The 21,968-nt window shown below is 38.4% G+C and overlaps 1 protein-coding gene across 2 annotated transcripts in view; it reads left to right on the top strand.

The window, feature by feature from the left end:
- PIEZO2 (piezo type mechanosensitive ion channel component 2) overlaps positions 1-21,968 on the top strand; it is a 291,112-nt gene that overhangs the window by 153,733 nt on the left and 115,411 nt on the right. For both annotated transcript variants that reach the window (XM_040076457.2, XM_058422237.1), the window contains exons 5-7: positions 1,351-1,513; positions 14,884-15,094; positions 17,691-17,904. In XM_040076457.2, the coding sequence (XP_039932391.1) occupies positions 1,351-1,513; positions 14,884-15,094; positions 17,691-17,904 (588 nt within the window). The remainder of the gene's footprint in view (positions 1-1,350; positions 1,514-14,883; positions 15,095-17,690; positions 17,905-21,968) is intronic.

Genomic DNA, 21,968 nt, shown 5'->3' with positions numbered 1-21,968 from the left:
ACTTTGAGCAGATGGTATTTTGCAAGATACACATCAGTGGAAAAGCTGGGTCAGCAGCAGTGATGGAAATGTTGGATTTGATCGTGGGCGTATGAGCAGACCCACACGGTTCTCGACAGTGGTTGTATTGTAATCACATTAGAGACTTTTTTGATACTCCAGGCCTGCACTTAATCACAGCAGCTGCAGGTAACTCCTTCACAAACAGCTTCTTTTAGGCTTCAAAGCTGTGATGAAGAAAGGCCGGAGGTGACCTCTTTCTTTGCATCTATAAAACAATTTATTAGGTTTTCTACCAGTTCAGGCTATGAAGATCTAGTGCACTCACCTGTGCCCAAGGAACTATACAGATGATTCACCTGTCCTCAGTACTGATTATAGACATAAAGCCCTATAAAAAAATAAAAGTGGAGCTGCACCTTTAAAATGCCTTAATCTCACACTTTCAAATAATTATGATTATATCCTCTCATTAATAGTTGAGACTTTAATATGGGCATTCTGCAGCTTAAAAAACTGTTTGTTGTGCCACTAAACCTAAATCCAGGCTTTCTTTTTGACAGCAAATGACATTCAGATACCACATCCAAATCCTGAAAGTCATATTTCTTAGTACAAGCAATTAAATCTGCACAATGAAACTGTGTTGTTTTTTTCCTACATAAAAATCATCGTGCCTTACAGATCTTGCAGAGAAGAAAGGCTTTCTTGGCAGGGATTGAACACATTAATTAGCATTTAAATATTTGTGCTTAAATATCCGAAAATGTATTAAGGTTGTCTGTTGAATAAAATGTATTAACCCTTAACATAATAAAACTTGTTAAAATAATAAAGACTTTCTGGTTATTCCTCTGTGTGCCAGGAAGAAGGATCAGGGCACACTTAAGGGTGGACATCCCCATCCTTGGTGGACCTGGATGTTGCCTTTGCAAGGAATGTTGGTAAAAGGATTGTGCTTCATACAGATCAATCTTCTAGGTACTCAGCTGAAATTTTTCTTGTTGAATTTGGAGGTTATTCCTTCAAATATTTGTGCTGCTCACACAAAAACTGATTCAGAACTGGGTTAATAAAAGTGCTGACTAAAATATGAGTGTGCGAGCTCCCAACAAATAATCACTTATTCTGTACTTCTGGAGAGCAAAAACATCTGTCTGTCTAGAGTTCCTTGATCATCTTCATATTTCCCATATTACAAAGATTTCTTATTACTGAGGGTTTTGGGGGTTTTTTTATTTGCCTTGAGCTTACTTTCTGTTCCAGTTGAAAATGTCATTGGAAGTAACGAATGTTTCTTTGTTGTTTTTTTTTGTTTTGTTTTGTTTGTTTGTTTTTCATCCCATACAGTGTGAAAGGAGCAGATGCTGGGAACGTGATCAGACTATTTGTACCAGATATTGCGATGTTCATTGCTAGTCTGACAATATGGCTCCTCTGCCGCAACATGTTTCAGAAGCCATTAACCGAGGATGCAGCACAGTGCAACATGCAGTTTGAAAATGAGGAGATGGTATCAAATACGCATTTCTATCTGTATGGCTTTTAGTGAGCTTTGACATTCCTGTGTTCTGAAATGGTTTCATGAGGGCTGGCTACGTTAAGAAGTAAACTTTCTTTCAGGAAATGAAATGATTGGTTTTAAAGTGGAAAAGTCTAAAGTTATTATGTTGAAAAAACAAAGCAGAATATGAAAAGTGGTAGATAGGCTACAGGATTTTTCAAATAATTTTGAGTTAAGAAACAATCATGACAGTCTATCACAAGTTGTTCTTCACCAGAGCTGCCGGTTAAATCTGACAAGGTTGTTCTGCTACATACAGTGCTCCATTTCTTAGATAGCATTCGTGTTTCTGAATTTGTTATCCAAGTATAACAGCAGCATCTGAGTGATCACCAGAAATTACTCTTAAGGAATAGAAGAGAGACTGTGAATTAAGTTAATGGAAGGAGTTGTCTAAAATTTTGGTCATACTGAGTGAAATTGAGAATGATTTGGGGGGATGACTTAGCTGGAAGTGTCGATGTATTTGCCGTGTCTTTTACTAGTGGGGAGAGGAGTAGCAGAGACACCAAATGCAGAAAAATACACAGAAAGAGGAAAACAATTTTCTAATATGAAAAGCCACAGTGGGAATTAAAGCCAGGGTGCAAAAAAATTCCTACTATTAATCTTAACATATTTTTTATCAGCATGGCTTGGGGCTCATTTTCTGTCTTCTTTAACATATGGGTGGAATGTTTCTTTCTTTACTTGCAAAACACCATTTTTAGGGGAGACAATTTCAACTTGCTCATTTCAAATAGAAATTGAACTTTGAAGTGAGGGAAATACTTAGGGGGATCAGTTGCCCATTTGGTGCCACTAAAAGAGGCCTCTCTGCATGTTGCCAGGTTGTCTGGATTGTGGCAGTGCCAGAAGCTGGTCAAGTTTCCAGCACATGAGAGATCAATATCAGGACTGTGCTTTATACTCAGTTGCAGTTGGAATTCTTATGGGCTCTCCTGGCAGCTGAGGATTGCCTGAAGGTTGCAGCTTTTTAACTGCACTTTAGAGGATATGTAGGGTTTGGTCTGATGTGCGTGTGCAAAGCTTTGTGTCTCCTGGAACCTGGCTTTATCAGCTTTAAATCTGCTTTATTGTTGAAGCTGTGCAAAATGGATTTTTCAGCAGGCTAGAACCTTGGGCTGTACCCAGAAAAGGAAAGAAGTGTGGCTTATTATCATGGTTTGTGTTCAGCTCTCCTCTTAAACAAGTTTTATTTTACCAAAGTGAGCTCCAACAGAGTTCTTTAGTGCTCTTGATCTTCTGAAAACAAAGTATTCACTTGCACAAAAGGGGAGTAATCTGATGGCAGATTAGAAAGATTGGCATAGTTTTGTTCCTCTGAAACCAGATGATGATGTTTATATATTCTCTTCTTTGGTTCAGAGGTGAGCCTGAGCCTGGAGTCTGGGTCAAGTGAGCTCAGTGTCCTGGGGAGAATGGGTGCTGGCTTCCAGGCAGGGTTCAATAGTCATTTCCTTCCAATGCAAGGAAAAAAATGAGCTAACAAACACTAATTGCATAGCACAATGCAGCTTTATATTGAGCTGGTCTTGGACTGGCTACCTGATTGCCAAGGAAAGAGGATTCCACAAGAGAAGAAGCAGGGAGACAAGAAAACTGCAAAAGAAATTGAATACTGGGCAAATAGATATATGTGTAAATATGTTTTTCTTCTTCACATCAAAACCCAGTGAATATTATTTATGTTCTGAAAACTGCATGTATTGCAGACTATTTACTGAACATAGCATCTGTGTTTAGATTTAGTGGCACCCAAATCTCTATCACTGACATTTTTTTTAAAACAGGGATATTTTCTGTTATGTGAGAGGATCCCAAATACTTTGAGGAATTCTGCCCTTCACAGCCGAAATGATGAATCTGCTTCAGAGTAATCTGCTAGCTTTTTAAAGATAGAGTGAAATGAAGAGTGGAAAATCAAATACCAATTAAACACGTTTTTCCAAAATTTAGTTTTCTCTTTCTAGGTGTCTGCATATACCATCCTGGAATCATTTCGGCTAGTTAGGAGGAGGAGGCAGAAGCAGCTGAATCTGCTAGGAATATGTATTTGGCAGGAATGACTTGCAAGGAACCTAATGCATATGCAGATCAGGCCACTGGGTGTCTGAATTTGAGATAATGTTGGCAAGGTCTAAAATGAGTCCAAACTGCCTAGGTTTCACATAATTTTCAATTCTTTCTTGGTAGAGTACACTGGAAAATGGAAGACTTAGTCAGTGACGAGTTCTTTGAATTCTGCACGAGCTGACTGATGCCTGTGGTTCTGTGTTGGTGCAGGTCGTTACTGATGCTGTAACCATTGAATTAGAAAACACAAACTGAGTTGCAGCAACAACTGTCCTACAAAAAGACACTTCAGGAAAAATGCTGAGCTTGGTACTGTACCTCCAAGGGAAATAGTCCTGGGTTTGTTAGACCAGTCCTGTAGCCAGTTCTAGAGTTGAAGAGCTGCTGCTGGGAGTTCCTGCCACCAGTCCTTAGAAATTTGTGGTAGGAGATTTTTTTAAGAATGCATCAGCTGGTTTAAACAGCCTTAGCAGAGCCTTTAGAGGGGTAACTTTTCAGGTTGATAGATGCCTAGCCACAGATGGTTCTATAAATCAAGAAATTAGCACTTCCAAGCCAAAGTAGTGTCTTGCAGCTTTACCTTCTTGCATTAAATTATTTACATTGAATGATTCCCATATCTGTTTGCTTTGAGGGAGAGTGAAATACTATCAAAATAGGCTTAATTAAAAAAAGAAAGGTTAATCTATTTGCTCCTTTGAACAGTTCTGTATAGAATAATCTGTTAAATAATTGGTTTAATACTGCTAAAATTGACCTTTTCAAAGGTCTGTATGAGCCCATCACATTTCAGGTGATATATGGGCATGCTGTAAAAATGCCTCCATTTGAGCAGCAGTTTGTGTGCTGCTGTATTTTGGTGTGGCAGTAGACTCAAGAAACCAGCCATGATGGATCAGATTGCGTGTGGATTGAGATGCAATTCAAAACAAGAAAAAGTATCAGAATCCAAATTAAGAACAAGAAGGATTCATTGAGAAATGGATGTCTTTCTCCATTACGTTGCATCCAACTTTAAGGGAAACAGATCTCCATCAGAAAAGTTTATTCTACAGAGCAGAACTGGGGGAGGAGGCTCTAAGGCAGTGAGACTCTCAGTTATTTGTAAGTAACACTATCCCAGGAATAAGCAGAGTGTGGTTTTAATTAACAGTGAGTCATGGAGTAGGAAGGTCTGCCAGATACCAGGCTGCAGTCCAACTCATTACCACCCCTAAATGGTTGCACACTTGGAGCAAACGTGTCTGCAGGCCTTTTTATTAGGGCTCAGAAAATTTAAAGCAGGTGAATTCAGCTGGAGACAGGCCCTGGTTGCAAATGCTGAAAAGCACAATGCCAGTCACAAGGTGTGAAAGGTGGAAGAAAATAAGAAACAACAGTTAACTCCCAGCTGCAGCTGAAAGTACGACATCTTTGATTTGGAGCAGATGGTGGTTTATGTGCCAAAATGCAGATACGGTATATACAGTCTGACAGGTATTAGAAAGGAAGTAGCCTTTTCTTGAGACTGTAGATGAATTGCTTAATGTTTTAAGTGATAATGGCAGGAAGGAAAATCCTTCTGCAATTGCACAACTTAAACTTTAGAAGAGGTGATGATCTTAGTTAAAAAAAACCTGTTGTAGTCTTCAATGCAACTTCCTTCCAAGGCACTTGCTGCCTTGCCCATGGGAGCTTGTTGCTCATGCATGATGTCCTAGAAACCACATAGGACCATTAGGTCCTTATTTTGTCTCATAATCTGAGGCAAGGTTGATCCCAAATTTTCCACCCATCCTCTTTTCTGCAGAAGTCAGATATTTGTTTAGGAATCCCAAAAGGGGGGGAAAAATGGGGGAAAATAAAATGAAATAGAGGAGTGGTGTGTTTTTGTTTTTGTTTTTGTTTTTGTTTTTGTTTTAATAAACTGAAGTTTGAGAAGAACGTGAGGAGAGCTTGGCCTGGAGTCAAGATACTGGGCTGGAATCAGGAGGACCACATGGTTCTCACTTTGGCGACAAACTTGGTTTGTGTGCTTGAGTCTATCTGTCTCTCAGCTCCTGTGTCCCTTGGCACACAGAAGCAGTAAAATGCTTGGTTCCCCAGCTTTTTCCTTCTAAGCAGTGACAGGCTGTTTGCCTTCCTGCTTCTCTGAGCATGTAGTGCATTGGTAGCTCTCATTTGGTCCAGGTCCCCAAGTGTAACTGCAGTACATTCCATACAGGACAGAACAGACAGGCTCTGAGAGTTGTCCATATCCCATACCTTGTCCAAGGACTTTCTAGCATGGGAATTACCTGTTTAGTCCAGTATCCTTACCCTGAAAGTAGCTGGTACCTGCTGGATAAGGACAACAGCAAATAAGAGCATACCCTTTTGCAATGTTACAGTTTATCCTGATCTCTCCTAGTGTGAGAATGACTTTAATCCTAAAACGTGTGGTTTCAAATCCCTTCCAAAAAACCTTGTTCATAATTATAGCTACTCTGAATAATCTTGTTAAACATATAATCACCCAGACTCTTTTAAAACCTCATTAATTTCTTGGCTTCAGTGGCGTCATGAAGCAAGGACTTCCACAATTTAATAAGTGCTGTTTGATTTTATTTTGAATTTAACACTCTTTAATTTTATGGAAGGTCCCTTGTATTACATGTTATAAATCAGAGTGAGATGGTATAAGGGAAATCAAATGTATTTATTATCTTCTGTATTTGACCTTTAAGGCTAAGCAATCTCTGGGTTGTTTGTTTTGTTATTTTTTTGTTTTAATTTCTTTTCTCATTTTAATTACTTCTTTTTCTGAAAAAGCTATAATTCTGCAATATTCTTTTGAGCTATAGAGATTATCAGTTCCTCAGCATTTCAGGCAAGGTCTTACTGTTGATTTAAATTATAATATTATGACATTGATTATTAGATTCAGAGCTTATAGGGTTGAGCAATTCTACCAGCATATCACCTACCTGCATGTCCTGCATAAGTGAACAGATCTGAGAAAGGTCTGATGCCCCAGTCCTTGCAGTTGTTTTCTTCTTGCCTTCAGATATAACCTGCCTTAAAGCAGTTTACGGTGGTGGCCATGACCTGTCTACAGGACTATTCCATTTTTCTTGAAGCCTTTGATGGGTATATTTCTCCATAGATGATTAATTGCTTTGTGTTTGTGTCTTAATTAGATTTTACCAGTATCAAACATTCACCTGACTTGATTAGATGTCATTGACATGGGATGCTTTGGCCCCGATTCCTCTAAAAATCTTCTTCCCATATGCAACTCCTCTCAATATTTGCTTTTCTTCTGAGGTAGAAAATTATTGCTGTTGTGGGAAATATCGTGGAAAAAGTACTTCTTAGAAAGAGTTGGAATGTTTTGGCTTCTTTGAGCTTCCTCACGATACCTCTGTTATTTCTCATCTTTTTTTCTTTTTCTTGTCCATAAGCACAGCACAAGCTCAGTTTTTCTAATTGGTTATTAATGTTTCTCGGGTTCTGACCTCTGGAGAGCTGGTCAAACTCACTTGTTTTTTGTGTGCTTTGAATGTGGTATAAACAGGATTTATTTTTTTTTTTCCCTGTGGTTTAAAAAGGGTAGATGAGTCTCCCTTATCTCCTTGCTTGTGATGTGTGTAGTGGTGAAGTTTGCCAGACCTTACACAGCTGCCTTCCTCAGTAACAACGCTAATGCATCTCATCTTAACAAGGGTCAAAAGTTTACAAGTTACATTAGCTCCTTGGTTTGATGCACATGTCTTTGGATAAGTCTTAACACAAATACATAATTATACTCCAGCAGGCTGCAGCTACTTGATGTTACATAGTGCAGTGCCTTGTGTGTTACCAAAGGCTGTCAGCCTGCTGGGCAGGGAACTTCAGAGTGCACCTGTCCTGTTCTGGGGAGAGACACGACAGGATGCAATTCTTCTTGTGGCAGCTCTTCACTGGCGTTACTAAGAGTTCTCCCTTACCAATTTTGAGATACAGAGTTATTAACCAGGAGATTAAAAACCTGAAATACTATTACCCTTTGATGAATGACACAGTAGAAGGAATCTCTTGGCTCGCAGAATCCATTCTGCTGTTACTTCAGACAGCTGTATCACACAATTCCCTCTGGAAGGTAGAAAGCACGATTTTGAAAAAAAAGGGCAATTCCTTCATCGAATTGTTTCAGAAATGACCCTGTTCTGTAATTTTGCTTTTCTGGTCATTAGAAAACATCTGATTTACATTGCACATATACTCATAGCTGCATTATAACCTTTTTAGTTCTTCTGTTCTTTTGCTTCAATACAATGTTTCTCTAGAATTAATTTCTCTGATAGTTTGAGAGAAAAAATCCACATCTTTCTTTAAAGGTTGTTCTGCAAGACAGAAAACAAGTGACTTTGGATCATCTTGTAGATGGGACATCCCTTTCTCCTGTTCTTTCCAGTAGTCTGAGGTTCTTCAGGGTGTTACTAGAGAAGTGCCCAAGTCACTTTGGTTTGCAAATAACCACAGCACTGTGGTTGGGCTATTTATTCTCCTTCTTAGCAAGATGCATACTGGTACAGTGCATATATTTCCTGAGCCAAGAATTACTCCATATGGGTGCTGTGCATACCTGCTCTAGTCAATTAACTGCATTGTGCCTGGGAGTCATAACCCAACTCTTCCTATCATCCTTTTCACTAAAAGAAAAGTGTTTCATTGTCTTGGGCCAAACCACGGGACTCTGCCTGTGATTTCCCCTCTCTTTTGCATTTGGCTTCCATGCCTGACATCCTTCCGAATTCAAGATGTGAAACTGTATTTCAGTGTTGGCCCAATGTGTTGTGTGCTGAAATCACTCAGTGTTTGCTCAGGTGTGATGGGTACTTTGGGAAGTGACATAATCTCTGGTTCTCTCAGTACAATATCTATTGTATACAGGATTTAATGAGTTGCCTTCCTGTTATCCTGATTCAGAACTGTGCTTGTCTTTATTAATTTATTTTTTATTTCCTTTCACTTGTTAAATGCTTCTATCCCTATGTTCTTCTAGTAAATAGCTGTGGGTTTTTTTTTTTTTTTTTTGGTAATGACTTATTCTTTCTTACAGGAGATTCTGCTGTGGACATATAGGTATGGCATTTATTACTATAAAACACTGCAAACACACTGAAAGTTTTTTCTGATCTACATCTATCTTTCTGTATAGGCCTTTAACCCAAGCTTGAGCACACTTCGGTTGTACCAGTGATAATTTTTTTTAGTAAAATCTATATGACTTAAAGTTAATTTAGGATTCTATTTTCAGTGATTCGGCTGAGTAATATAAATTACTCAAATAAACTGCTTAAATTCCAAAATGCATCTATCTCATTAATGTCGCACCTTCCAGAATGTTCACTGCAGTCCCACACTTGGCAAGTTCAGCTCATTTAGCAGGGTCTTCCCCTGAAGTGACACAGTTTTCTTCTTCTTCTATCCAAGCCTGCAGCCACAGCCCCCACTCCATGCCTACCCTCATGTGTGGGTAGCCCAGTGTTCCCCTCTGGCTTTCTGTAGACCCCACGTTCCTTACACAAGATGACCTCAAAGAAGATACTCTTGCTAAGCAGCCCCATTTCTGTAGGAATCAAGTTCAATGACATGTGGGAGTTGTTTATGTGGAAATGTTTGAATCTATTCTGTGGCAGGAAAAGCAAGGACATCCGCTTCTCACGTGCTGATGCTTTCAGAACAAGAGTGGAGTTCTACGCTTTCTTGCAAAATTGAAAATTCAATTAACGATTGTGTTAACATGGTTTAGTATTGACTGCAGGTTAAAACTACAGTCATTTATATCACATTAAGGGCTTGCAGTTCCTTTGATGGTAAAAGAAGTAGCAGCTCAATTTCTTTTCCAGGTTTTGTTCTCACAGCTGGGTCTGTCTAAGGAATATTGTGTGATTTTGATTATTTTTTCTATATGCACTTATGTATGTGCTGCTTCTAAAAGCAGGTAAATAATTAATTCTTCCTACTGCTGCAACTATCTTATATTTAAAGATAAAGGTTGAAGATCTTTTTTTTTAAGGGTGGAAAGAGGGTTTTTAGAGCAAACTTATTAGTAGGAACTCAGTCATGTTATGATAGGTTGAGTGCAGTAGCTAAGTGGAGGCAATTGAACTAACTAACCCTGTGGAGGCAATTGAACTGAGTGTGAGAGGAGAGAGAGAGTCTATTTCTGCTGTTCTGCTGGCATAATTGAATCAAGTAGCTTTTCTCAGATCATTCCTAAACGAAGCTGCTTATTACAGGGGCTTTTTGGAATGGGAAGTGCAGAAACTTGGGCCTAGTGGCTTTAACAGACTTAGGTGTCTAATAAATTGTATCTGTGTTACTCTATTACGTGTATAGAATAAAAATTTCACATTAGAGGTGAAGAAGTAGTTTTAGGTGGTGATATCTTGAGAGGATCACAGTTTTACAGAGGCAGTGCCAGCAGGATGGTGTGACTGTGAGTCCCAGGGCACACAAACTCTGGGGCAGCATGAAGACAATCCAGCCCACTTGAAGGAATCTGGTGTGGCTATCAGCAGCAGGGGTTAGAAGTCTGTGCTGAGGTCTGGAATGCTACAGCTAGAAAAGTGGAACATTCCCACTCTTCTCTGTTTGTTTCCTGCTACTGGCTGGGAGGAAATGTCAAAATACTGAAAAAAGGCTATTTTTGCAACATTTATGAGCCAAGTGGAAGGAAGAAGCACCTGAACCCCCACAGGAACTTACCCTTGTGAGCTTAGCAGTGCATGCTTGAGAGGTCCCAACAATTAATACAATGTATTCACGGGGATGGGAGTTATGAGACTTGCATCCCCCTAGCTGTAATAATTCTGGCTAATTAAATTTTGTTGCTGTCAATATTTGAATTTTTGAAGGGTTTTGTTTGTGTACCCTTTAGTATTGAAAAGTCAATAAATGAGCAAAGTTGTGTTTACAGACACAATACTATTAAAAGAGTAGGTTCAAAGCAAGGAGTGCTCTGAACCAAAATGGGGTTTAGGTTAGAGTTAAGGCTTCCTGTTAGTAAATACATTTCTGGGACTAGAGGATATCTCTGTGCAGTAGTGTTTATACTGTACCAGATGAAACATTTAAAAGTTGGATGTTGAAAAAGCAGCCCCCAAAGTAGCTAATGGACATTCTGGCCCTGGCCACAATAGTAGCTGCCATAGCTGCCACAGGAGCTGTACTGTTTCCTTGCCTGTTCTCTATCTCAGTTTGGCAGTTTAAAAAAGTGCTGTACAATAAATACTCCAGGGACTTCCACATGATTGCTAAAAAACCTAAACTGCATTTAGTTTGTTTATAAAAAGTCCTGGGGCCCTGCTCTGCAGAGCAAGGGTCATGGAAACACATGTTTATGGCTTCACAAATGCTCTATACTCCTTGAATGGAGAAGTTTATTTGATTTAATCAGCATCCACAGGGATCCTGTAATTGCATAATAGGTAATTTATTATGGAAGTAGAAGTATTTTTCTAACTGTAGCCTATGTAGCATGGGTTTGTAGCTTTAGACTAAGCCACATAGTAAAAAAGAGCTTTGCAAAGCAGTCTGACTGGAGTAATGGTGTGCTGTGATGAGCGCATACTTGTATGGCTTTTTAATCATCAGAAAGTGTTAAAACAACAAGCACATTATCACCATGTTGGATGTGAAAACTGTTCACTGTTTGCCTGCCTTCTGCAATTTGGAGTGCTGAATGTGAGAAAATGGAAAACCAGCCCAGATGATCCAGTTAGAGGGCGGTGAATATGAGAGTAGGGAATCCAAAGTTTGTCTTTTCGACATACACTGGAGCATGGCCTTTCCTCTGCTTCAGCAAAGGAGCATGGCCTTTCATCCTGGATACTGAATTAAAAACAGATTTGTTTTTTAAAAAAAGAAAGTCAAGTCAAACATAGACCTCAACTGACATAACCATCAACTGTGTCATGAAACCAGGCAATTCTTGCACAGCCATATAATTGATAATTCTGGCTGTCCTGAAAAGCTGCAAACCAACACTTATCTGTTCTGACAAGGCTTCTGGGACTCCATATTATGGTTGTTGTAGATGATCCCATTGGTCAGTTTGTCTTCAGCTGAGGAGAGCAGTTGAAGAACTCTAACTCCCAACAGACTTTTGCAGTTTTAGAGGGAAAATTTGGGAAATCAGTTTGGTATTTCCTGAGGTTCAGAACACTGAAGTTTCTTTCCAACATCCTATGACCTTAGTAACACCAGAAGTAAGTTGTTCTGCATTTCCTGTAAATGTTTGTGACATCTTAATTTTTCTGGTGGAGTTCATATTTTCATATCTAAATAAAAGCTAAAACCCAAGGAACGTTAACTTCTTTGGAAGATCAATGACTTTGAAGCTTTTAGCTATGTTTTAAGTATATAAGCCTCAGTCCATGGAAACTTTGGGCCATCATCTCCTTCTCAGCTTCAGTTATATCCTGGTCCAGTGAAATATCCTCTTCCCTACTGCTTCTCCCTGGATGTGCTGTGTCACACATGTCAGTACTAGTTTATTGATGCTGAACTCTCAAGGCAAAATGTAGCCCAAAGGTTCTTTAGATCAATGAAGCAAGATTAAATAGCCTGGTAAGATTGAAAAAATTATGGTCCTAGTTTTGACATAAAAGACAAAGATCTATTCTGAGGAGAATAGAATGTGATTTTGGGCATTTGGCATCTGAGGTTAGGAAGGCAGGTAGGGATGAGAGACAGAAAATTATATCAAGTCCCACCTTCCACTGGGATCTTTTGTGTGGTTTCCTTACTTCTGTGTCCTCCTTTTTATTTTTTTCTTTGAAGGCATTGTGTGTTTTCCTCCAATTTATACTTAAAAATATTTTGATTATTTTCATTTTCCCCACAGGAACAGTTTTTGCTTGCTTGGAGAATATTTTATTATTTTCTTTTGTGACTCTTCTGACTTTTATTTCCTGTTCCTGCCTGTGTATAATTCATAACAATCAGCAATTTTAAGCTGTAATAAATATGTGAATCCTGTCTTCATGTTTAACATAGTATTCAAGGAGAGATGAATCCTGATGGCCTGCCATGTAGTAATTTATTTATTTTGAATTGACTCCTACACACTTTTTAAGTGAGTCTGTTTTAATGTATTGTCATCCGAAGGCAGCAAGGGTCTCCTTCACACAGAACCATGTTTAGTAATTGTGCCATTTCACAACCTGTAAATGTCCATCAGTCTCACTCATTCTGTCTTTGGGATATGGACACTATTGAAGGTTTCCCTGTTCACTGGACACGTCAAGCTCAAGGCACAGAGCACTAGAACCAGTCCAGAAGAAGCAGGATTGGCCCCAAAAGGACTAGGTGAAGAGCACATTAATCTAGTACTTGTGACATTAGCAAAAGTGATCGTAACTTTTGCCCTTTGTTTAACTTTCTCACTGAAAGTTAAGTTCCACTCTGGCGGAAATTAGGGCAGAATATATTGCTGTGCCTACTGTCAGCATTCTTTGTGAATATTTGTTTCCTATCCTTGGGATAGGAGCTCTGACATGAGCAGCAGTGATGAACAGACAGAATGCCTCTTTGTGCTGCATGGCTTGAAACATGATGGCTACATGTTTGGGCTGCCATCTTTCTATTATTTTGTACCAGGAGCTAATAATTTCTATTTTGAGACCTGTATAGGTGAATGGTGATGATAGGAAAGCAATTAAAATTCTACTATACCCCATGTAAAATATGTATTTCTACTGAAATAGCTGAATAAGTCCAAGAAAAATGTAGATTTCCCAGATCAGCCCTGATATATTTATTACATATTTCATTGTCTGTAAGATAGAGACTCTTTAGAATGAGCAGATTTGTTTGGGGGTTGGTTTGTTTGTTTGCTCGTTTGTTTGCCTGGGCATTCACAACAATGTTAATGCTCTGAAGTAAGAGGAGAAAGCTGGCAACAAACTTAGAGGTGAAGGAGTGAAGGCATCTACAGAGAGTTTTTCTCTTTTGGGAATCTACATAATGTAATGGTACAGAACAATTTGGTTAAGTAGGCTGAGAGTTCATCTGTTCCTACGGCAATCTTATCCGTCGGTGTGGAATTTTTTCTGCCAAAGATCACCAATAAATATAAAACTGCTCTTCTGATGAAAAATACTAATAATCTCTCTTTTTTGACTTTCACACACAGTGATGCGGTTTGGTCAGAACTAGTGTTAGCTAATACAAGTCTAAATTCGTGCCAAAAAAGCTATTCTATATTACACCAAATGAGAACCTGGCTAAAAACTTTTTTTTTTTTTTTTTCTAAAATTCCTCTACATTTCCATGAATGACTGATTTTTCCATTAGTTGTATCTTTGTGTGAGCCTCTTGCTGATCCTGCAGACTCTCACCACGGGTTGATGATGTAGTTTGCATCACTCAATAGTTGTGTATGTCTTCTGGTCTCCAAGATACGATGGAGACTTGATGATGAAGACCACTGCCAAATCTTAACAAACTGCTCAAGTATGATGGGCCTTTCCACGTTTCCTTCTTTTCTTTTTTCCATTGTGTAGTTCTAAGTCACTGGTCTCATTACCCCTGCTAAATTGTTGTAGGTCACTCAAGCTTTCACTACATCTCTCTTGGTCACATTTTCACAGTTTCTTTCACCATCAGTTGATCTCTGCATTTCTCATTCTCTCCCCAAGCCTCTGCTTAGCCTATTTTTTCTCTCCCAAACTGCCCTTTAGTCACCAATGAGCTATCTGTCTAATTCATTTCAGCCCTTGTTGGCCTGTTCCAGATCACTCCTACTTGCCCCATTCTAGGTTTTGCATTTAGAGAAAGGGTTGATGAAAAATGGGTTTGGAAAGTGAGATCCATTGAGCAATATCAACCAGGGATTGCACTTGTTGGAGCTTATTACTGAAGCCTTTGAGGCAAAGAGGAGTTTAAAAGAGATTAGATAGCAAGATGCTTATCTTTCTAAGAATGCTGAACTAATCAAACCAAATTTCATATGTGAATGAGCAAGAAGCCTGTTGTGCACATGTGGGAGGACTGCAGCCTTGCCCTGAGACCACCCTTAGTATCCCTTTATTTTAGGGCAATTCTGAAGTGGGAGCCATCAATGGACATCTCTAGCTTCAGTACATATTTTTTTAGCTCTCACTTCTTGGCATAGTCAAAGATTGTAAGAGGACTTCATTGTTAAATAATATATGCGTGTGTTTTAATTTCAAAATACTTTGCATCTCTCTGTGTTTTTGCATTCTATTTTTCTTTCCTTCCTTCTCCTTTAGGCTGTAAGAGAAAAATTAGAGCCAGATGATGCTTTGATGTATGAAGAGGATCTGGATGATGACGACTGTGGAGAAGCAGAATTTGAGGAGACCATGAAATTAAAACTGCTGCGTAGAATTGCCTTCCTAGCATCCAAACTGAGGGAGTTTATTGGCAATATGATAATCACCACTGGAAAAGTTGTTGTTACAATTTTACTTGGTTCAGCAGGTTGGTGTATTTGAAAAATTTCCTCAGGAGCCCATTAGATTATGCATTTAACAAATGTGTTTTCAGCACTTTGGCACCTGCGGGAGTAACAATGGAAATTTTTAAGGGAAAAGAAATTGCTGCTGATTTTATTAAATTAACTCTTTGGCAAGTATTGGAATATGCTGAGTTGCTTAATTTTTTTGTACTGATACTGTGTGGCCCTCTCATTCCATTTATGATTTTCACAGTTGCTCTTATAACCAAGCAGTGAATGGGGGCATATTATAAATGACTATATATATTTTGTGTGTGTGTGTATATATATATATATATATATATATATATATATATACACATATGTATTTATATGAAAGTGAATTCATAGATTTGGTTTCATCGCTTGTAAGTGTAAAAAGGGACTGAATTCAGACAACCTTTAAAAAAAATCTTGTTTGACCATGTAGTGTGTAAAAAGAGTGATAAGCAGACTTCTTGGTTTTTTTTTTTAATTTAGTTGGCAAGAATAGCTGTTTTGATGTTATATAGCCTACCTTTTTATAAGACATTTGGTTTAATACCATATAATCAGCTACAGCCAGAACAGAAGTGTTCATAATGACTACACATTGTAACTACTGAATTCAAAATTAGATCATGGCATTGTAGACTACCATTTATCTGCCAACTCACATGTTTGAATGGAGTGATACTTATAAACACGACAACATATAAGTTATCAGTATATGAAGTAAAAAGCAACAGTACAGAAAAAGTTTGATACTGAATGATGAGAATTAGAGGTGTGGCTGTTATGGTAATGCAGTTCTTTCATTAAGGCAAGATTGCCAAACAGCTTTACATGTAGTCAAATGGAAAGTAATGAATCTAAAAAGAGAAAACATACGTAGGCCACCATAGGGCCTGATGTCAAGGAAAAGAGATGTCATTTAAAAAAGCCCAAATAAACCAAACCAAAAAGCCTGCTGCTACTCTACATAGGTGAACAACATCCACGTTCGAGGGGAGGCAGAAGGATTGTTCAGCAGCGGCAGGGGGCAGTTTCTTCTGAATGGTGATGGGCAGCTTGCCTGTGGAGCTCCAACACAAGCCAAGAAGTGGGAGGTGTTCAGAGTAGAGTTACAAAAAGTACTTGAGGTCTGAGAAGTCTGTACTCCAGAAAGAGACCTTGAGCTTTATAAGTTAAATACTTCCTTACTTACCATGCCAAAAAGATGAAGAGTGACTTGACTTCAGCCCGAAAGAACTGACACATATACAAAGTTCCATTTTTTTTAAAAATCTCAGCTAGGAGAATTGATAATAGGAGCCAACAGTTAAGTGGTAAACCTAGGCAATTTCAGACCAGAAACAAATTTTGTATTTTTCACAGCCAGAGTAACTGGCCATAATAAATAACTTATTTTAGTATATCATGTATTCTCATTCTCCAAAAGTGTTTGAATAAAGACAAGGTGTCTCTTTGTAAGAAGACAGGATGTAGTTATAGGCTTGAGGCAGAAATTGCTGGGTGAAGTTTTACAGCACCATAGGTGAAGGCTTAAAATAGGATGTGAAAGATGTGATGGTGAAGCTCAGGCAAATGACTGTGGATGTGAGTCCTTACAGTGCCTGGACTCAGCTCAGGGAGGGACCAGCCCTGGGAGTGCTGCTCCCAAAGGACACATCAAGCCAGCCCCTGGCAAACTGTGGGCCACCAGAAGTCTGCAGGTCTGTCCTGAGAAAGGTGGCTCCTAGACATGTACTGGTTAAAAAGCTTAGAAATAAATGTAGGCAGGGACTCCTGCTAGCTCTGGCACTGTTGCTGCAGAGAATCCACTGGGCTGCTGTGCTCACTGCAATATCTTATGTCATTTTCTCATAGTTGCCACTCTTAGACATGAATGTCTTTCCTGCTTTCTAACTTATTCTGGCAAGCTACCAGCAGAGCATTGAGTAGTTGGACATTTTCTCAAGTGGCATACTCGGCTACATGTGAAAAAGCAAAACCATTATACATGCGTGCAAAACCAATATACAGCAGAGTCTTTGTCATATGTAAATTGCAGGTTTCTAGAACTTAACAATTTTAAAAAATCAAACACTAATTATTCTGTAGATTTCCTGCAGATCTCTTTGTTTTGATAAATAAATCAGGGTCTGTTTTGTTTTAATATATCAAGATATTTCACTATCTGTATGAGAAGGCTTTTCACTGTTCATTTATCAGGCCACTTTGGCACCTTTTACTCAAAATTCATATACTGGTGGTCTCAGGCAGTATTAGCTGCCCTTGCAGCCACTTTCTGGTTTTCTCCATGCTCTATGAAACATCTTTACATAGAGAAAATCCATCTCAGAGAAAAGCCTGGAGAGTGTTGTGTTCTAAGGGCTGATATACAGCATAATTGAATTGAACAAAGGGAAAAAAAAATAAAAGAAAGAAGATCCTTCTCTTCTAGTCTCAAAGTTAATAGCAGTCTTTAGAGCTAATTGTAACAATTGGCAGGAAACTAATTGGATTGAATTTTTTAATACACATCTTGTCAGACTTGAGGTTTAACAAATGCCGGTATTTCCCACACTTCTCCAACATTACATGTTTTTATTTTTACAGGTATGATGGTGCCATCTTTAACCTCAGCTGTGTATTTCTTTGTGTTTTTGGGCCTGTGCACATGGTGGTCCTGTTGCCAAGCATTTGATCCGCTGATATTCAGCTGTCTGTGTGTATTAATGGCTATATTCAGTGCGGGACACTTGATTGGACTTTATCTGTACCAGCTACAGTTCTTTCAGGAGGTTGTTCCACCAAAAGATTTCTATGCCAGGTGAGAGAAATTCCTTTCCTGTTTAATTGTGGGCACATGAACGCAATGTGCTGTTATCACATGTTCGCACAGATGATCTTCCACATAATGCTTTGACAAATTTTGCACGTAACTTCTTGTTCAGTCGTGAAAGGGTCAAATCATTTCACATTTCACATGATAGAGTGGTGAAAGTCCAGACTGGGTAATTGCAGAGAGCTGGAGCAGGTTAGGAGAGGAAGGTGATTTTTGGTTTTGCTCAGAGTGCTCCTCGGATGTGAGCGTGAATGATTTGGCTAATGCAGGAAATAAAGGAAATAGATGGCAACATTGATACAAGGGCAAGTGTATAAATGCATGCTTGGCATTCTGTAGAGAAAAAGAAATGATCTGATGTCTAATATCACGGTGTCTTAACTAGAGCAAAATGCTTTTGTGGTGCCATTCTTGTGTGCAGAGGCTGAGGGCTGCTGGGGTCCTTCATGTACTGTGCATCCTAGGTGGTTGATATAAAAATTCTCTCTGGTCATATAGAATCACATAGAACATGCTGATCTCCATACCAACAGCTACTTCACCAAAGTGAAAAAGCAGCATTTCTAGTTACTTCTGCAGTAAATATTGATTGGCTGTGATGTCACTGACCCTTTAATTTTCTACATACTCTTACCTAAAATAAGAAGTAAATGAGTATTTTGCTCATTACTATTTTTTTCTGCTGGATTATTGTGGCAAGTTGGTTCTTATGGTATGTATTTTTAATGCTGTAGTAGTCCTTACATTAAACTAAATGTGAGCATTAACTTTATTTCTAGTAAACCTATTGTTCCTTTTAGCTATCGTAAGCTGAAGGTGAAAGGAAATTAGAGGTACAGTGGAGAATCAATTTATTATCTCTCAATGCACTATTAAAAGCAGTAAAATGAAGTTACAGTTACTTTAGTACTTGTTTGGACATTTTATTTAATGCAGGTTAATAGATGTGTGTTTTGTGATGTTGGAATTGGTGACTTGTGGAGTCTGATTGGGAGGGCATAACATTACCTGAAAAATCAGAAAAACCTGCTCAGTTTAGGTTCTTTTGTGCCACCTAGAGGTCAAGGTAGGAGAATGGATGATTTCTAATGGCAAGAAGCTGAAATGCTCTCAACTTCCCTAAACCTTTTATATTACTTCCTCCATGTATTAAGAAAATAAAAATAAAATGGCTTAAATTCTCCACCATTTGGCGTTGAGGTTATCTACTCACAGTTTTTAGCAACAGACAGCAATAACATTTTCTCAAGGAGAAGTAATATATGTTTCATAAAATTTAGCTACAGTATGTAAAACTTTCTTCAAACACATGATTTGTGAGGTCCTTTTTTTGTTTTTAGCATATTTTCTATTAATTTTAAATTAATTTATTTTTATTTGTTTCAATTGATTTAGTCTCAAGATGATTGTCTGCATTTAGTAATTTCTTTTATTGTAAATAATGAGATTTTTCATTTTATGACAAAACTTTGTTCAGTACTAATATAGCACTTTAACTTAGTAATTAATTTTTGAAATGAAAAAAAACAAGCTGCAAGAAAGTTGCCTCTGCCTTGGTGTAGAAAAGAAGAGCACCTTCATAGTTTGGTTTAAAAGAAGTACCAGCATTGGACTTCAGAGTATGTACTGACATTTTTGTAACCAAAAAAAAAGATGTTTTGCTGCAGACTTTCTCTTAAACTGGCGCTGTTGTGTACTCTGCCTTTTACACATGAAATCGTGTGAGGGACTGATGTTCCAAATTTTGTGGGAAATTATGTTTGAATATACACAACAACATATACACAATGTGCACTCAGTTGCAGCAGAAGGAGCAGTATTCCTTGTTTCTTTATTTGCAGGTCTTTCTATTTTGATCTGTTTTTCAGATGTCTTTGAAGACCATCAAGACAGTTGTTATCAGAGGTTGGAAGTGAAAATCTTAGTGTGAGAAAAGGCCACTGATGATTTTTAATGATTGAGTTGAGCTGATATATTAGCAGTGGCAAGATGAGAAAAACTGAGAGATGTGTATTGGAATGCTGCATAAAAAATATTTTAGCATTTTTCATCCTAGAAGAAAATCAATACCTTGCTATTTTATGTACAATCTTGGTTTGAAGATGTGCTAAATATGCAGAGTTCCCATTAATATTAGTGCATGGCTTTCATGGGCAAATTATATGCCAAGAAAAGAATTTGATTCCCCAGATTCTTGCTACAAGAAGGACATTGAGGTGCCGGAGCATGCTCAGAGAAAGGCAACAAAGCTGGTGAAAGGTCTGGAGCTTAAGTCCTATGAGGAATATCTGAGGGAACTAGAATTGTTCTGGAGAGGACGCAGGGAGAAGCCTGGAGAAGAGAAGGCTCAGAGGTGACCTTGTTGCTCTCTAAGAGCAGGCTGTAGTGAGGTGGGGGTTGGTCTCTTCTGAGTAACAAGCATCAGGACAAGAGGAAATGACCTCAAATGGCACCAGGGGAGGTTTAGATTGGATATTAGGAAAACTCTCTGCACGAGAAGAATTGTCTGCCATTGGAAGAGTCTGCTCAGGAAATGGGTTGAGTCACCATCCCTGGAGATACTTAGAAGATCTGTAAACATGGCACTTAGGGACATGGTTCAGTGATGGATTTGGCAGTGTTGGTTTAATGACTGGGCTCAATGATATTAGAGGTCTTTTCCAACCTAAATTATTCTGTGATTCCATATGAAAGAAGGACTTCTATTTCTCTGTAAAGTTTTGAAGGCACAGTCCCCAGAATACGCTCTCCTGAATTTCAAGGGCAGATGTGAAAACTGCTCGTGTTGAGCTGCTGGTGGGCATTTTTTTTCTCTTGGCAGAATGTAAGTCTGGTGTTTTAAAGAGCTCCTTTCTGGGTTTGAGCTCTCAAGTTTACAAGAAATGTACAAGTGGTTTCTCTGATCAATAAAAAATGTGTTTTCTCTGAATAGTAATGCATTCACCTTGTCAGCGTATTGATTAATTTTAGACTAAATAAACTACACCAAAACAAACCAGAAAATTCTCAACAGTATTATTCAGCTAAGATTTGCATCATTCTTGAGCCGTTCCTTCCTTTTAAGAATTCTTCAACTCAAAATTCACCATTTATGATTGTAAGAAGTGACTGAACAATGTCACCGGAGGAAAGCAGTTTTCTTGGAGCGGGGGGATAACCTGACATCTGGTGAATTTTCAGGTTTGCCTTGAAACCTTATGGGATTGTGCTAAGTACTTCCCCGCTAAAATTAGGATATTGTGGTAATATATCCCAAAGTACTTGCCAAAGTGATATTACTGAACATGGAGGTATTGATGTCCTATAGATTTTCACATCTGCTGCTGTGGCTGTGGAACCGTGATGTGCAGGTAGAAGTGGTATAAACACAAACACGCTGAAATACCATGGAGTGAGCACTGAGATCTGCAGATTGAAAAATGTATAGTGTACTGAAAAGTCTGAATATAGCTGGTATGCCAGGGGTAGGCACGCTGCCAGCAAGTCAATATTGCAAATTGATGTAATATTGCAAATATTGCAATATGCAATTATTGCAAAGATGGAAAAAAAATAACAAGGAGTATTCATTTAAAGTAAAATTCATAAAGTATTATGTATCTACCATAAAATTCTTTTCACCCAAGTTAGTAAAAACAAGTCAATGAGCTAAAATGACTTTAGAAATTAGGTACACGGTGTCACAGCCTGAAAAAATACACAGTAATATGTTCACCATTTTTTGGATTGCTGCCTCCTTTCTTCCTGATATTGTTTATTTTGGCAAAAGAATGTAATTGGGGAAATGATAAGGCCTTTCCAACATGAAGAAATAGGATCTGTGCAGTGGTATGAGGTTTGTCCTGAGTCAGTAGAGTTATTCTTGTCCAAAACTGTGCTTATAAGCATATTAATTTAAAGATCAAGCAGTCCAATGCAAATTAAAAGCTATGTGCTTTCCTATAGTTTAGGTCTGTCTTGCTTGTAGTTTTCAGGCAAATAATGTTCCAAATAGTTTAAATACAACTGGTTTCATCTAAGGAAGGCATCTCTCATACAAAATTAGGCAA

Source organism: Hirundo rustica, chromosome 1 (assembly GCF_015227805.2).
Source record: "Hirundo rustica isolate bHirRus1 chromosome 1, bHirRus1.pri.v3, whole genome shotgun sequence".
Taxonomy (NCBI): domain Eukaryota; kingdom Metazoa; phylum Chordata; class Aves; order Passeriformes; family Hirundinidae; genus Hirundo; species Hirundo rustica.
The sequence above is the reverse complement of the archived record's forward strand: the minus strand, read 5'-3'. Positions and strand labels throughout refer to the sequence as shown.